This window comes from Mytilus californianus, unplaced genomic scaffold (genome assembly GCF_021869535.1).
Source record: "Mytilus californianus isolate M0D057914Y unplaced genomic scaffold, xbMytCali1.0.p SCAF_2, whole genome shotgun sequence".
Lineage (NCBI taxonomy): Eukaryota > Metazoa > Mollusca > Bivalvia > Mytilida > Mytilidae > Mytilus > Mytilus californianus.
In genome coordinates, this window is record NW_026262668.1 from 125254557 (window position 1) to 125272033 (window position 17477).

General features: G+C 32.5%; 2 protein-coding genes across 2 annotated transcripts in view; both read left to right on the plus strand.

Annotated features, from left to right (window-relative positions):
* LOC127727795 (mucin-16-like) overlaps nt 1-9242 on the plus strand; it is a 198982-nt gene extending 189740 nt beyond the window's left edge. The window contains exons 127-146 of the mRNA XM_052234911.1: nt 108-388; nt 540-681; nt 946-1077; nt 1389-1460; nt 3137-3417; nt 3569-3710; nt 3961-4092; nt 4336-4407; nt 4747-5027; nt 5179-5320; nt 5571-5702; nt 5946-6017; nt 6357-6637; nt 6789-6930; nt 7181-7312; nt 7556-7627; nt 7967-8247; nt 8399-8540; nt 8791-8922; nt 9166-9242. Coding sequence (XP_052090871.1) covers nt 108-388; nt 540-681; nt 946-1077; nt 1389-1460; nt 3137-3417; nt 3569-3710; nt 3961-4092; nt 4336-4407; nt 4747-5027; nt 5179-5320; nt 5571-5702; nt 5946-6017; nt 6357-6637; nt 6789-6930; nt 7181-7312; nt 7556-7627; nt 7967-8247; nt 8399-8540; nt 8791-8922; nt 9166-9242 — 3140 coding nt within the window. The remainder of the gene's footprint in view (nt 1-107; nt 389-539; nt 682-945; nt 1078-1388; nt 1461-3136; nt 3418-3568; nt 3711-3960; nt 4093-4335; nt 4408-4746; nt 5028-5178; nt 5321-5570; nt 5703-5945; nt 6018-6356; nt 6638-6788; nt 6931-7180; nt 7313-7555; nt 7628-7966; nt 8248-8398; nt 8541-8790; nt 8923-9165) is intronic.
* Nucleotides 9243-9304: 62 nt separating this feature from the next.
* The window catches only part of LOC127727797 (mucin-17-like), a 36963-nt gene continuing 28790 nt past the window's right edge, over nt 9305-17477 (plus strand). Inside the window, exons 1-21 of the mRNA XM_052234912.1 lie at nt 9305-9371; nt 9577-9857; nt 10009-10150; nt 10401-10532; nt 10776-10847; nt 11187-11467; nt 11619-11760; nt 12011-12142; nt 12386-12457; nt 12797-13077; nt 13229-13370; nt 13621-13752; nt 13996-14067; nt 14407-14687; nt 14839-14980; nt 15231-15362; nt 15606-15677; nt 16017-16297; nt 16449-16590; nt 16841-16972; nt 17216-17287. Coding sequence (XP_052090872.1) covers nt 9305-9371; nt 9577-9857; nt 10009-10150; nt 10401-10532; nt 10776-10847; nt 11187-11467; nt 11619-11760; nt 12011-12142; nt 12386-12457; nt 12797-13077; nt 13229-13370; nt 13621-13752; nt 13996-14067; nt 14407-14687; nt 14839-14980; nt 15231-15362; nt 15606-15677; nt 16017-16297; nt 16449-16590; nt 16841-16972; nt 17216-17287 — 3202 coding nt within the window. The remainder of the gene's footprint in view (nt 9372-9576; nt 9858-10008; nt 10151-10400; nt 10533-10775; nt 10848-11186; nt 11468-11618; nt 11761-12010; nt 12143-12385; nt 12458-12796; nt 13078-13228; nt 13371-13620; nt 13753-13995; nt 14068-14406; nt 14688-14838; nt 14981-15230; nt 15363-15605; nt 15678-16016; nt 16298-16448; nt 16591-16840; nt 16973-17215; nt 17288-17477) is intronic.

The window sequence follows — 17477 nt, forward strand, 5'->3', positions numbered from 1 at the left end:
ATGCAAATATTTTTTCAAGAATACCAATGTTAATGGAAAAATGGTATTTATAGAACCAGTACAGTATATGTTAAAAGTGGTTATAACGTGACATGTTTGTTTTTTAGAGATATCGACAACCACGCCCGTTTGTGAAATAACAGATGGAATGGATTCAATAACAACAATACCTTCAACAGAAATTACAACTAATGACAAGAAAGCAGATATTGAAAATCTGCGACCTTCCTCTAAGACACCTTTTAAAAGCTCTGAAGAAAAATTGGTTATAGAGTACGTGCCTACGAAGACAAGACCAATAGCCAATGTTGAATTGGTTTCTACTGATAATATCAAGACGTATACAGTACAATTCTTTAATGCAGACGGAACTGTAACGACGAGAAAGGTTTGTATGACTTGCAATAATCTTCAAGTTTAAACTTATCAATTTTATTGATTGTTCTTGAAAAAGAAAATGTGACTGCTGCTTATTCGGAACATGAAACAAGGACAATTTTGAAATGTTAACTTTGAAACTTATATTTTCCATTTTGTAGGTTAAAGTAGGCGAAAAGGCTACAAGCATTGGAACTAAGCCTGATGTGAGAAAGGTTACTGTAATTGTTACACCTGATGACAAAGAAGATTCTTACAGACCTGTACAGCTCCAACTAAGCGTCGATGCCTGTTTTGAAGTCAGTAAGTAGAAAAAGACCACAGTAGTTTTAACTGCAGCAATATGTAATGTATGTAGTAACAGTTGTATAAATGAGATGTATTGTGAAGATTTTATGTGTGCCTTATTGAAATAAAACTATGAGTACTTAATTTGGTTTGGTAAAGTTCTTTCATGTTAATCTGTTTTTTGTTAAAACCTGCTTGTGGCGGGTGTTTGATTCGTCCTTGTTACAAATGAGTTGTTTGCTGTTAATAATAGATAAACTCCTTTTCCTTCTTTTTTAGCTTCTACGCCAATTCCAAGTACAACAACAGTTCCACAAAAAGTATCATCAGCAGTTATCACTACAGCCGAGGTTACACCCACACCTACAGCTACACCCACAATAATAAGTGAATCTACCACAACATTGAAAGGTAATGGATTTGAATTGTATTCCTTTTCTGAATGAAAGTAGCAGGTTTGATGTATATTTATGTAAAATACTACAAAACCAGAATGACCGCCTGTTGTTATTCTTCATTTGAAAAGACATTTAACGAAGTTTATGAAAGATACATTTGTTGAATATTATTTTAGAAGAAGGAAAGATAATACATGTGTTGAATATTATAATGCAAAAAGGAAAGAGGATTCATGTGTTGAATATTATTATGCAAAAAGGAAAGATGATACATTTTTTTGAATATTATTCAATTATTATTATTTTTAATCATTTTTGTCATAGGATCAACTGGAAAAGAGACAACAGCAACTCAAGTACCAATTACAAGTCCCTCTCCTGGTATTTCAAGTACAAGTAAGAATGATAATTGATTTTTTATTAGTTGTTTCGTTTCTCTCATGTTAACGAATTAAGAAAATATTTTTTGGAAAATTCATTGAATGAAATGCAAATATTTTTTCAAGAATAGCAATGTTAATGGAAAAATGGTATTTATAGAACCAGTACAGTATATGTTAAAAGTGGTTATAACGTGACATGTTTGTTTTTTTAGAGATATCGACAACCACGCCCGTTTGTGAAATAACAGATGGAATGGATTCAATAACAACAATACCTTCAACAGAAATTACAACTAATGACAAGAAGGCAGATATTGAAAATCTGCGACCTTCCTCTAAGACACCTTTTAAAAGCTCTGAAGAAAAATTGGTTATAGAGTACGTGCCTACAAAGACAAGACCAATAGCCAATGTTGAATTGGTTTCTACTGATAATATCAAGACGTATACAGTACAATTCTTTAATGCAGACGGAACTGTAACGACGAGAAAGGTTTGTATGAGTTTAAGCTTATCACTTATCAATTTTATTGATTCTTCTTGAAAAAGAAAATGTGACTGCTGTTTATTCGGAACATGAAACAAGGACGATAATGCCATGTTAACTTTGAAACTTATACTTTCCATTATGTAGGTTAAAGTAGGCGAAAAGGCTACAAGCATTGGAACTAAGCCTGATGTGAGAAAGGTTACTGTAATTGTTACACCTGATGACAAAGAAGATTCTTACAGACCTGTACAGCTCCAACTAAGCGTCCATGCCTGTTTTGAAGTCAGTAAGTAGAAAAAGACCATAGTAGTTTTAGCTGCAGCAATATGTAATGTATGTAGTAACAGTTTATAAATGAGATGTATTGTGAAGATTTTATGTGTGCCTTGTTGAAATAAAACTATGAGTAAAAATTTGGTTTGATAAAGTTCTTTCATGTTAATCTGTTTCTTGTTAAAATCTACTTGTGGCGGGTGTTTGATTTGTCCTTATTACAAATGAGTTGTTTGCTGTTAATAATAGATTAACTCCTTTTCCTTCTTTTTTAGCTTCTACGCCATTTCCAAGTACAACAAAAGTTCCACAAAAAGTAACATCAGCAGTTATCACTACAGCCGAGGTTACACCCACACCTACAGCTACACCCACAATAATAAGTGAATCTACTACAACATTAAAAGGTAATGGATTTTAATTGTATTCCTTTTCTGAAAGAAAATAGCAGGTTTAATTTATATTGATGTAAAATATTACAAAACCAGAATGACCGCCTGCTTTTATTCTTCATTTAAAAAGACATTTCACGAAGCATATCAAATATGATACATTGTTGAATATTATTATGCAAAATGGGAAGATGATTCATGTGTTAAATATTATTGAATAATTATTTTGTTTGATATATTTGTATTTTTAAACATTTTCGTGATAGGATCAACTAGAAAAGAGACAACAGCAACTCAAGTATCAACTACAAGTCCTTCTCCTGGTATTTCAAGTACAAGTAAGAATGATAATTGATTTTTATTTATTGTTTCGTTTCTCCTATGTTAACTCATTAGCAAATATTTTTTTGAAAATTCATTGAATGAAATGCAAATAAGTTTTCAAAAATAGCAATGTTAATGCAAAAATGTTATTTTCACAACCAGTTTAGTATATGTTATAAATAGTTTTAACATGACATGTTTGTTTTGTAGAGATATCGACAACCACACCCGTTTGTAAAATAACAAATGGAATGGATTCAATAACAACAATACCTTTAACTGAAATTACAACAAATGACAAGACAGCAGAAATTGAAAATCTGCGACCTTCGTCTAAGACACCTTTTAAAAGTTCTGAAGACAAATTAGTTATAGAGTACGTGCCTACGAAGACAAGACCAATAGCCAATGTTGAACTGGTTTCTACTGATAATATCAAGACGTATAAAGTACAATTCTTTAATGCAGACGGAACTGTAACGACGAGAAAGGTTTGTATGACTCTCACTAAATCATTAAAATAAATGGCATTGAATTTACTTTAACTTCGTCAAATGAAAATTCAATTGCTGCTAATGTAGTACGTGAAACTTGAATATGTTTTCCCTGTAAATCTTTAAACTTTTATTTTCTGTTCTGTAGGTGAATGTTGGCGAAAAGGCTACAAGTGTTGGAACTAAACCTGACGTGAGAAAAGTGAATGTAATTATCACACCTGATGACAAAGAAGATTCATACAAACCTGTTCAGCTTCAATTAAGTGTCCACGCCTGTTTTGAAGTCAGTAAGTAAATATAACCACATGTGTTTTAACTTCAGAAGTATTTCTTATCAATTTAACACTCGTGTAGTCTATTTGTCTGTTAAATGTCTTGGTATTCCTTGTCGAAATGAAACTATACGTACAGAATTAATTGTGGTAAATGTGTATGCATGGTAGTGGTCGATAAACTGTTATCCAAAAGATGTTTGAAATCTCTTCTTGACTAAAATGGGTGAAAGCTATTCAAACTTTGATTGTTTCATTTTTTCAGTGTCTACGTCAATTCCAAGTACAACAACAGTTCCACAGACAGCGTCGTCAGCAGTCATCACTACAGCCGAGGTTACACCAACACCTACAGCTACACCAGAAATTTCAACTGAAACTACTCAAACATTAAAGGGTAATTGTTAAAAAACTTTCATAGTGTCAGTGGTATTTTCGGAAATATATTATTAGCTGGCTAAAGCTTTATTTCTGTAAATGATTACAAAATAATATGATCGTCATTTATGTTTAACATTTTACAAAGATATTTTAGAAAGAAATTGAAAGATGCAACATTTGTGGAATAATATGATGCAAACTCAATTGGAAATTTTCGGTTGTTCTGATATATTTGACTGTTTGAATAATTATTTTTCAGTATCAAGTGGAAAAGTTACAACACCAACTCATGTGTCAACTACAAGTTCATCTCCTGGGCTTTCAATTACAAGTTAGTTTGAATATTTTAGTTTGACTTGTAAAATTTATTTGCTTTATTTGAGCATATTTACAACGTAATGTTTGAAAAGTTTGCAACAGAAGATTATTACCCAGTCAATGCACCCGGATCATGCTCCTTTTGGAGTTAAAATAATTCCCTCATTTGTTTCTTTTGTTTTTCTTGATTTGTATTGTCTTAATGGATTGATTAGATTTTAACATCGTTAAACTACTGTTGGTTCAAAATAATGAATGAAACTCGAGTTACTTTTCACTTTTTACAGTGTTAATGCATGAACTATCAATATAGTTTGATAAGTGGTAACATGGTGAAATATTTCTTCTGTAGCAATAGCGACGACAACTCCCATCTGTGAAGAAACGGATGGAATGGATTCAATAACAACAATACCTTCAACTGAAATTACAACAAATGACAAGACAGCAGACATTGATAATCTGCGACCTTCGTCTAAGACACCGTTTAAAAGTTCTGAAGACAAATTGGTTATAGAGTACGTGCCTACGAAGACAAGACCAATAGCCAATGTTGAACTGGTTTCTACTGATAATGTTAAGACATATACAGTGCAATTCTTTAATGCAGATGGAACTGTGACAACGAGAAAGGTTAGTATGACTCTCACTAAATCATTAAGATAAATGGCATTGAATTTACTTTAACTTCGTCAAATGAAAATTCAATTGCTGCTAATGTGGTACGTGAAACTTGAATATGTTTTCCCTGTAAATCTTTAAACTTTTATTTTCTGTTCTGTAGGTGAATGTTGGCGAAAAGGCTACAAGTGTTGGAACTAAACCTGACGTGAGAAAAGTGAATGTAATTATCACACCTGATGACAAAGAAGATTCATACAAACCTGTTCAGCTTCAATTAAGTGTCCACGCCTGTTTTGAAGTCAGTAAGTAAATATAACCACATGTGTTTTAACTTCAGAAGTATTTCTTATCAATTTAACACTCGTGTAGTCTATTTGTCTGTTAAATGTCTTGGTGTTCCTTGTCGAAATGAAACTATACGTACAGAATTAATTGTGGTAAATGTGTATACATGGTAGTGGTCGATAAACTGTTATTCAAAAAATGTTTGAAATCTCTTCTTGACTAAAATGGGTGAAAGCTATTCAAACTTTGATTGTTTCATTTTTTCAGTGTCTACGTCAATTCCAAGTACAACAACAGTTCCACAGACAGCATCTTTAGCAGTCATCACTACAGCCGAGGTTACACCAACACCTACAGCTACACCAGAAATTTCTACTGAAACTACTCAAACATTAAAGGGTAATTGTTAAAAGACTTTCATAGTGTCAGTGGTATTTTCGGAAATATATTATTAGCAGGCTAAAGCTTTATTTCTGTAAATGATTACAAAATAATATGATCGTCATTAATGTTTAACATTTTACAAAGATATTTTAGAAAGAAATTGAAAGATGCAACATTTGTGGAATAATATGATGCAAACTCAATTGGAAATTTTCGGTTGTTCTGATATATTTGACTGTTTGAATAATTATTTTGCAGTATCAAGTGGAAAAGTTACAACACCAACTCAAGTGTCAACTACAAGTGCATCTCCTGGGCTTTCAATTACAAGTTAGTTTGAATATTTTAGTTTGACTTGTAAAATTTATTTGCTTTATTTGAGCATATTTACAACGTAATGTTTGAAAAGTTTGCAACAGAAGATTATTACCCAGTCAATGCACTCGGATCATGCTCCTGTTGGAGTTAAAATAATTCCCTCATTTGTTTCTTTTGTTTTTCTTGATTTGTATTGTCTTAATGGATTGATTAGATTTGAACATCGTTAAACTACTGTTGGTTCAAAATAATAAATGAAACTCGAGTTACTTTTCACTTTTTACAGTGTTAATGCATGAACTATCAATATAGTTTGATAAATGGTAACATGGTGAAATATTTCTTCTGTAGCAATAGCGACAACAACTCCCATCTGTGAAGAAACGGATGGAATGGATTCAATAACAACAATACCTTCAACTGAAATTACAACAAATGACAAGACAGCAGACATTGAAAATCTGCGACCTTCGTCTAAGACACCGTTTAAAAGTTCTGAAGACAAATTGGTTATAGAGTACGTGCCTACGAAGACAAGACCAATAGCCAATGTTGAACTGGTTTCTACTGATAATGTTAAGACATATACAGTGCAATTCTTTAATGCAGATGGAACTGTGACAACGAGAAAGGTTAGTATGACTCTCACTAAATCATTAAGATAAATGGCATTAAATTTACTTTAACTTCGTCAAATGAAAATTCAATTACTGCTAATGTGGTACGTGAAACTTGAATATGTTTTCCCTGTAAATCTTTAAACTTTTATTTTCTGTTCTGTAGGTGAATGTTGGCGAAAAGGCTACAAGTGTTGGAACTAAACCTGACGTGAGAAAAGTGAATGTAATTATTACACCTGATGACAAAGAAGATTCATACAAACCTGTTCAGCTTCAATTAAGTGTCCACGCCTGTTTTGAAGTCAGTAAGTAAATATAACCACATGTGTTTTAACTTCAGAAGTATTTCTTATCAATTTAACACTCGTGTAGTCTATTTGTCTGTTAAATGTCTTGGTGTTCCTTGTCGAAATGAAACTATACGTACAGAATTAATTGTGGTAAATGTGTATGCATGGTAGTGGTCGATAAACTGTTATCCAAAAGATGTTTGAAATCTCTTCTTGACTAAAATGGGTGAAAGCTATTCAAACTTTGATTGTTTCATTTTTTCAGTGTCTACGTCAATTCCAAGTACAACAACAGTTCCACAGACAGCGTCGTCAGCAGTCATCACTACAGCCGAGGTTACACCAACACCTACAGCTACACCAGAAATTTCAACTGAAACTACTCAAACATTAAAGGGTAATTGTTAAAAAACTTTCATAGTGTCAGTGGTATTTTCGGAAATATATTATTAGCAGGCTAAAGCTTTATTTCTGTAAATGATTACAAAATAATATGATCGTCATTTATGTTTAACATTTTACAAAGATATTTTAGAAAGAAATTGAAAGATGCAACATTTGTGGAATAATATGATGCAAACTCAATTGGAAATTTTCGGTTGTTCTGATATATTTGACTGTTTGAATAATTATTTTTCAGTATCAAGTGGAAAAGTTACAACACCAACTCATGTGTCAACTACAAGTTCATCTCCTGGGCTTTCAATTACAAGTTAGTTTGAATATTTTAGTTTGACTTGTAAAATTTATTTGCTTTATTTGAGCATATTTACAACGTAATGTTTGAAAAGTTTGCAACAGAAGATTATTACCCAGTCAATGCACCCGGATCATGCTCCTTTTGGAGTTAAAATAATTCCCTCATTTGTTTCTTTTGTTTTTCTTGATTTGTATTGTCTTAATGGATTGATTAGATTTTAACATCGTTAAACTACTGTTGGTTCAAAATAATGAATGAAACTCGAGTTACTTTTCACTTTTTACAGTGTTAATGCATGAACTATCAATATAGTTTGATAAGTGGTAACATGGTGAAATATTTCTTCTGTAGCAATAGCGACAACAACTCCCATCTGTGAAGAAACGGATGGAATGGATTCAATAACAACAATACCTTCAACTGAAATTACAACAAATGACAAGACAGCAGACATTGAAAATCTGCGACATTCGTCTAAGACACCGTTTAAAAGTTCTGAAGACAAATTGGTTATAGAGTACGTGCCTACGAAGACAAGACCAATAGCCAATGTTGAACTGGTTTCTACTGATAATGTTAAGACATATACAGTGCAATTCCTTAATGCAGATGGAACTGTGACAACGAGAAAGGTTAGTATGACTCTCACTAAATCATTAAGATAAATGGCATTGAATTTACTTTAACTTCGTCAAATGAAAATTCAATTGCTGATAATGTGGTACGTGAAACTTGAATATGTTTTCCCTGTAAATCTTTAAACTTTTATTTTCTGTTCTGTAGGTGAATGTTCGCGAAAAGGCTACAAGTGTTGGAACTAAACCTGACGTGAGAAAAGTGAATGTAATTATCACACCTGATGACAAAGAAGATTCATACAAACCTGTTCAGCTTCAATTAAGTGTCCACGCCTGTTTTGAAGTCAGTAAGTAAATATAACCACATGTGTTTTAACTTCAGAAGTATTTCTTATCAATTTAACACTTGTGTAGTCTATTTGTCTGTTAAATGTCTTGGTGTTCCTTGTCGAAATGAAACTATACGTACAGAATTAATTGTGGTAAATGTGTATGCATGGTAGTGGTCGATAAACTGTTATCCAAAGGATGTTTGAAATCTCTTCTTGACTAAAATGGGTGAAAGCTATTCAAACTTTGATTGTTTCATTTTTTCAGTGTCTACGTCAATTCCAAGTACAACAACAGTTCCACAGACAGCGTCTTCAGCAGTCATCACTACAGCCGAGGTTACACCAACACCTACAGCTACACCAGAAATTTCAACTGAAACTACTCAAACATTAAAGGGTAATTGTTAAAAAACTTTCATAGTGTCAGTGGTATTTTCGGAAATATATTATTAGCAGGCTAAAGCTTTATTTCTGTAAATGATTACAAAATAATATGATCGTCATTAATGTTTAACATTTTACAAAGATATTTTAGAAAGAAATTAAAAGATGCAACATTTGTGGAATAATATGATGCAAACTCAATTGGAAATTTTCGGTTGTTCTGATATATTTGACTGTTTGAATAATTATTTTTCAGTATCAAGTGGAAAAGTTACAACACCAACTCAAGTGTCAACTACAAGTGCATCTCCTGGGCTTTCAATTACAAGTTAGTTTGAATATTTTAGTTTGACTTGTAAAATTTATTTGCTTTATTTGCGCATATTTACAACGTAATGTTTGAAAAGTTTGCAACAGAAGATTATTACCCAGTCAATGCACCCAGATCATGCTCCTTTTGGAGTTAAAATAATTCCCTCATTTGTTTCTTTTGTTTTTCTTGATTTGTATTGTCTTAATGGATTGATTAGATTTTAACATCGTTAAACTACTGTTGGTTCAAAATAATGAATGAAACTCGAGTTACTTTTCACTTTTTACAGTGTTAATGCATGAACTATCAATATAGTTTGATAAGTGGTAACATGGTGAAATATTTCTTCTGTAGCAATAGCGACAACAACTCCCATCTGTGAAGAAACGGATGGAATGGATTCAATAACAACAATACCTTCAACTGAAATTACAACAAACGACAAGACAGCAGACATTGAAAATCTGCGACCTTCGTCTGAGACACCGTTTAAAAGTTCTGAAGACAAATTGGTTATAGAGTACGTGCCTACGAAGACAAGACCAATAGCCAATGTTGAACTGGTTTCTACTGATAATGTTAAGACATATACAGTGCAATTCTTTAATGCAGATGGAACTGTGACAACGAGAAAGGTTAGTATGACTCTCACTAAATCATTAAGATAAATGGCATTGAATTTACTTTAACTTCGTCAAATGAAAATTCAATTGCTTCTAATGTGGAACGTGAAACTTGAATATGTTTTCCCTGTAAATCTTTAAACTTTTATTTTCTGTTCTGTAGGTGAATGTTGGCGAAAAGGCTACAAGTGTTGGAACTAAACCTGACGTGAGAAAAGTGAATGTAATTATCACACCTGATGACAAAGAAGATTCATACAAACCTGTTCAGCTTCAATTAAGTGTCCACGCCTGTTTTGAAGTCAGTAAGTAAATATAACCACATGTGTTTTAACTTCAGTAGTATTTCTTATCAATTTAACACTCGTGTAGTCTATTTGTCTGTTAAATGTCTTGGTGTTCCTTGTCGAAATGAAACTATACGTACAGAATTAATTGTGGTAAATGTGTATGCATGGTAGTGGTCGATAAACTGTTATCCAAAAGATGTTTGAAATCTCTTCTTGACTAAAATGGGTGAAAGCTATTCAAACTTTGATTGTTTCATTTTTTCAGTGTCTACGTCAATTCCAAGTACAACAACAGTTCCACAGACAGCGTCTTCAGCAGTCATCACTACAGCCGAGGTTACACCAACACCTACAGCTACACCAGAAATTTCAACTGAAACTACTCAAACATTAAAGGGTAATTGTTAAAAAACTTTCATAGTGTCAGTGGTATTTTCGGAAATATATTATTAGCAGGCTAAAGCTTTATTTCTGTAAATGATTACAAAATAATATGATCGTCATTAATGTTTAACATTTTACAAAGATATTTTAGAAAGAAATTAAAAGATGCAACATTTGTGGAATAATATGATGCAAACTCAATTGGAAATTTTCGGTTGTTCTGATATATTTGACTGTTTGAATAATTATTTTTCAGTATCAAGTGGAAAAGTTACAACACCAACTCAAGTGTCAACTACAAGTGCATCTCCTGGGCTTTCAATTACAAGTTAGTTTGAATATTTTAGTTTGACTTGTAAAATTTATTTGCTTTATTTGCGCATATTTACAACGTAATGTTTGAAAAGTTTGCAACAGAAGATTATTACCCAGTCAATGCACCCAGATCATGCTCCTTTTGGAGTTAAAATAATTCCCTCATTTGTTTCTTTTGTTTTTCTTGATTTGTATTGTCTTAATGGATTGATTAGATTTTAACATCGTTAAACTACTGTTGGTTCAAAATAATGAATGAAACTCGAGTTACTTTTCACTTTTTACAGTGTTAATGCATGAACTATCAATATAGTTTGATAAGTGGTAACATGGTGAAATATTTCTTCTGTAGCAATAGCGACAACAACTCCCATCTGTGAAGAAACGGATGGAATGGATTCAATAACAACAATACCTTCAACTGAAATTACAACAAACGACAAGACAGCAGACATTGAAAATCTGCGACCTTCGTCTGAGACACCGTTTAAAAGTTCTGAAGACAAATTGGTTATAGAGTACGTGCCTACGAAGACAAGACCAATAGCCAATGTTGAACTGGTTTCTACTGATAATGTTAAGACATATACAGTGCAATTCTTTAATGCAGATGGAACTGTGACAACGAGAAAGGTTAGTATGACTCTCACTAAATCATTAAGATAAATGGCATTGAATTTACTTTAACTTCGTCAAATGAAAATTCAATTGCTTCTAATGTGGAACGTGAAACTTGAATATGTTTTCCCTGTAAATCTTTAAACTTTTATTTTCTGTTCTGTAGGTGAATGTTGGCGAAAAGGCTACAAGTGTTGGAACTAAACCTGACGTGAGAAAAGTGAATGTAATTATCACACCTGATGACAAAGAAGATTCATACAAACCTGTTCAGCTTCAATTAAGTGTCCACGCCTGTTTTGAAGTCAGTAAGTAAATATAACCACATGTGTTTTAACTTCAGTAGTATTTCTTATCAATTTAACACTCGTGTAGTCTATTTGTCTGTTAAATGTCTTGGTGTTCCTTGTCGAAATGAAACTATACGTACAGAATTAATTGTGGTAAATGTGTATGCATGGTAGTGGTCGATAAACTGTTATCCAAAAGATGTTTGAAATCTCTTCTTGACTAAAATGGGTGAAAGCTATTCAAACTTTGATTGTTTCATTTTTTCAGTGTCTACGTCAATTCCAAGTACAACAACAGTTCCACAGACAGCGTCTTCAGCAGTCATCACTACAGCCGAGGTTACACCAACACCTACAGCTACACCAGAAATTTCAACTGAAACTACTCAAACATTAAAGGGTAATTGTTAAAAAACTTTCATAGTGTCAGTGGTATTTTCGGAAATATATTATTAGCAGGCTAAAGCTTTATTTCTGTAAATGATTACAAAATAATATGATCGTCATTAATGTTTAACATTTTACAAAGATATTTTAGAAAGAAATTAAAAGATGCAACATTTGTGGAATAATATGATGCAAACTCAATTGGAAATTTTCGGTTGTTCTGATATATTTGACTGTTTGAATAATTATTTTTCAGTATCAAGTGGAAAAGTTACAACACCAACTCAAGTGTCAACTACAAGTGCATCTCCTGGGCTTTCAATTACAAGTTAGTTTGAATATTTTAGTTTGACTTGTAAAATTTATTTGCTTTATTTGCGCATATTTACAACGTAATGTTTGAAAAGTTTGCAACAGAAGATTATTACCCAGTCAATGCACCCAGATCATGCTCCTTTTGGAGTTAAAATAATTCCCTCATTTGTTTCTTTTGTTTTTCTTGATTTGTATTGTCTTAATGGATTGATTAGATTTTAACATCGTTAAACTACTGTTGGTTCAAAATAATGAATGAAACTCGAGTTACTTTTCACTTTTTACAGTGTTAATGCATGAACTATCAATATAGTTTGATAAGTGGTAACATGGTGAAATATTTCTTCTGTAGCAATAGCGACAACAACTCCCATCTGTGAAGAAACGGATGGAATGGATTCAATAACAACAATACCTTCAACTGAAATTACAACAAACGACAAGACAGCAGACATTGAAAATCTGCGACCTTCGTCTGAGACACCGTTTAAAAGTTCTGAAGACAAATTGGTTATAGAGTACGTGCCTACGAAGACAAGACCAATAGCCAATGTTGAACTGGTTTCTACTGATAATGTTAAGACATATACAGTGCAATTCTTTAATGCAGATGGAACTGTGACAACGAGAAAGGTTAGTATGACTCTCACTAAATCATTAAGATAAATGGCATTGAATTTACTTTAACTTCGTCAAATGAAAATTCAATTGCTTCTAATGTGGTACGTGAAACTTGAATATGTTTTCCCTGTAAATCTTTAAACTTTTATTTTCTGTTCTGTAGGTGAATGTTGGCGAAAAGGCTACAAGTGTTGGAACTAAACCTGACGTGAGAAAAGTGAATGTAATTATCACACCTGATGACAAAGAAGATTCATACAAACCTGTTCAGCTTCAATTAAGTGTCCACGCCTGTTTTGAAGTCAGTAAGTAAATATAACCACATGTGTTTTAACTTCAGTAGTATTTCTTATCAATTTAACACTCGTGTAGTCTATTTGTCTGTTAAATGTCTTGGTGTTCCTTGTCGAAATGAAACTATACGTACAGAATTAATTGTGGTAAATGTGTATGCATGGTAGTGGTCGATAAACTGTTATCCAAAAGATGTTTGAAATCTCTTCTTGACTAAAATGGGTGAAAGCTATTCAAACTTTGATTGTTTCATTTTTTCAGTGTCTACGTCAATTCCAAGTACAACAACAGTTCCACAGACAGCGTCTTCAGCAGTCATCACTACAGCCGAGGTTACACCAACACCTACAGCTACACCAGAAATTTCAACTGAAACTACTCAAACATTAAAGGGTAATTGTTAAAAAACTTTCATAGTGTCAGTGGTATTTTCGGAAATATATTATTAGCAGGCTAAAGCTTTATTTCTGTAAATGATTACAAAATAATATGATCGTCATTAATGTTTAACATTTTACAAAGATATTTTAGAAAGAAATTAAAAGATGCAACATTTGTGGAATAATATGATGCAAACTCAATTGGAAATTTTCGGTTGTTCTGATATATTTGACTGTTTGAATAATTATTTTTCAGTATCAAGTGGAAAAGTTACAACACCAACTCAAGTGTCAACTACAAGTGCATCTCCTGGGCTTTCAATTACAAGTTAGTTTGAATATTTTAGTTTGACTTGTAAAATTTATTTGCTTTATTTGCGCATATTTACAACGTAATGTTTGAAAAGTTTGCAACAGAAGATTATTACCCAGTCAATGCACCCGGATCATGCTCCTTTTGGAGTTAAAATAATTCCCTCATTTGTTTCTTTTGTTTTTCTTGATTTGTATTGTCTTAATGGATTGATTAGATTTTAACATCGTTAAACTACTGTTGGTTCAAAATAATGAATGAAACTCGAGTTACTTTTCACTTTTTACAGTGTTAATGCATGAACTATCAATATAGTTTGATAAGTGGTAACATGGTGAAATATTTCTTCTGTAGCAATATCGACAACAACTCCCATCTGTGAAGAAACGGATGGAATGGATTCAATAACAACAATACCTTCAACTGAAATTACAACAAACGACAAGACAGCAGACATTGAAAATCTGCGACCTTCGTCTGAGACACCGTTTAAAAGTTCTGAAGACAAATTGGTTATAGAGTACGTGCCTACGAAGACAAGACCAATAGCCAATGTTGAACTGGTTTCTACTGATAATGTTAAGACATATACAGTGCAATTCTTTAATGCAGATGGAACTGTGACAACGAGAAAGGTTAGTATGACTCTCACTAAATCATTAAGATAAATGGCATTGAATTTACTTTAACTTCGTCAAATGAAAATTCAATTGCTTCTAATGTGGTACGTGAAACTTGAATATGTTTTCCCTGTAAATCTTTAAACTTTTATTTTCTGTTCTGTAGGTGAATGTTGGCGAAAAGGCTACAAGTGTTGGAACTAAACCTGACGTGAGAAAAGTGAATGTAATTATCACACCTGATGACAAAGAAGATTCATACAAACCTGTTCAGCTTCAATTAAGTGTCCACGCCTGTTTTGAAGTCAGTAAGTAAATATAACCACATGTGTTTTAACTTCAGTAGTATTTCTTATCAATTTAACACTCGTGTAGTCTATTTGTCTGTTAAATGTCTTGGTGTTCCTTGTCGAAATGAAACTATACGTACAGAATTAATTGTGGTAAATGTGTATGCATGGTAGTGGTCGATAAACTGTTATCCAAAAGATGTTTGAAATCTCTTCTTGACTAAAATGGGTGAAAGCTATTCAAACTTTGATTGTTTCATTTTTTCAGTGTCTACGTCAATTCCAAGTACAACAACAGTTCCACAGACAGCGTCTTCAGCAGTCATCACTACAGCCGAGGTTACACCAACACCTACAGCTACACCAGAAATTTCAACTGAAACTACTCAAACATTAAAGGGTAATTGTTAAAAAACTTTCATAGTGTCAGTGGTATTTTCGGAAATATATTATTAGCAGGCTAAAGCTTTATTTCTGTAAATGATTACAAAATAATATGATCGTCATTAATGTTTAACATTTTACAAAGATATTTTAGAAAGAAATTAAAAGATGCAACATTTGTGGAATAATATGATGCAAACTCAATTGGAAATTTTCGGTTGTTCTGATATATTTGACTGTTTGAATAATTATTTTTCAGTATCAAGTGGAAAAGTTACAACACCAACTCAAGTGTCAACTACAAGTGCATCTCCTGGGCTTTCAATTACAAGTTAGTTTGAATATTTTAGTTTGACTTGTAAAATTTATTTGCTTTATTTGCGCATATTTACAACGTAATGTTTGAAAAGTTTGCAACAGAAGATTATTACCCAGTCAATGCACCCGGATCATGCTCCTTTTGGAGTTAAAATAATTCCCTCATTTGTTTCTTTTGTTTTTCTTGATTTGTATTGTCTTAATGGATTGATTAGATTTTAACATCGTTAAACTACTGTTGGTTCAAAATAATGAATGAAACTCGAGTTACTTTTCACTTTTTACAGTGTTAATGCATGAACTATCAATATAGTTTGATAAGTGGTAACATGGTGAAATATTTCTTCTGTAGCAATAGCGACAACAACTCCCATCTGTGAAGAAACGGATGGAATGGATTCAATAACAACAATACCTTCAACTGAAATTACAACAAACGACAAGACAGCAGACATTGAAAATCTGCGACCTTCGTCTGAGACACCGTTTAAAAGTTCTGAAGACAAATTGGTTATAGAGTACGTGCCTACGAAGACAAGACCAATAGCCAATGTTGAACTGGTTTCTACTGATAATGTTAAGACATATACAGTGCAATTCTTTAATGCAGATGGAACTGTGACAACGAGAAAGGTTAGTATGACTCTCACTAAATCATTAAGATAAATGGCATTGAATTTACTTTAACTTCGTCAAATGAAAATTCAATTGCTTCTAATGTGGTACGTGAAACTTGAATATGTTTTCCCTGTAAATCTTTAAACTTTTATTTTCTGTTCTGTAGGTGAATGTTGGCGAAAAGGCTACAAGTGTTGGAACTAAACCTGACGTGAGAAAAGTGAATGTAATTATCACACCTGATGACAAAGAAGATTCATACAAACCTGTTCAGCTTCAATTAAGTGTTCACGCCTGTTTTGAAGTCAGTAAGTAAATATTACCACATGTGTTTTAACTTCAGAAGTATTTCTTATCAATTTAACACTCGTGTAGTCTATTTGTCTGTTAAATGTCTTGGTGTTCCTTGTCGAAATGAAACTATACGTACAGAATTAATTGTGGTAAATGTGTATGCATGGTAGTGGTCGATAAACTGTTATCCAAAAGATGTTTGAAATCTCTTCTTGACTAAAATGGGTGAAAGCTATTCAAACTTTGATTGTTTCATTTTTTCAGTGTCTACGTCAATTCCAAGTACAACAACAGTTCCACAGACAGCGTCGTCAGCAGTCATCACTACAGCCGAGGTTACACCAACACCTACAGCTACACCAGAAATTTCAACTGAAACTACTCAAACATTAAAGGGTAATTGTTAAAAAAATTTCATAGTGTCAGTGGTATTTTCGGAAATATATTATTAGCTGGCTAAAGCTTTATTTCTGTAAATGATTACAAAATAATATGATCGTCATTTATGTTTAACATTTTACAAAGATATTGTAGAAAGAAATTGAAAGATGCAACATTTGTGGAATAATATGATGCAAACTCAATTGGAAATTTTCGGTTGTTCTGATATATTTGACTGTTTGAATAATTATTTTTCAGTATCAAGTGGAAAAGTTACAACACCAACTCAAGTGTCAACTACAAGTGCATCTCCTGGGCTTTCAATTACAAGTTAGTTTGAATATTTTAGTTTGACTTGTAAAATTTATTTGCTTTATTTGCGCATATTTACAACGTAATGTTTGAAAAGTTTGCAACAGAAGATTATTACCCAGTCAATGCACCCGGATCATGCTCCTTTTGGAGTTAAAATAATTCCCTCATTTGTTTCTTTTGTTTTTCTTGATTTGTATTGTCTTAA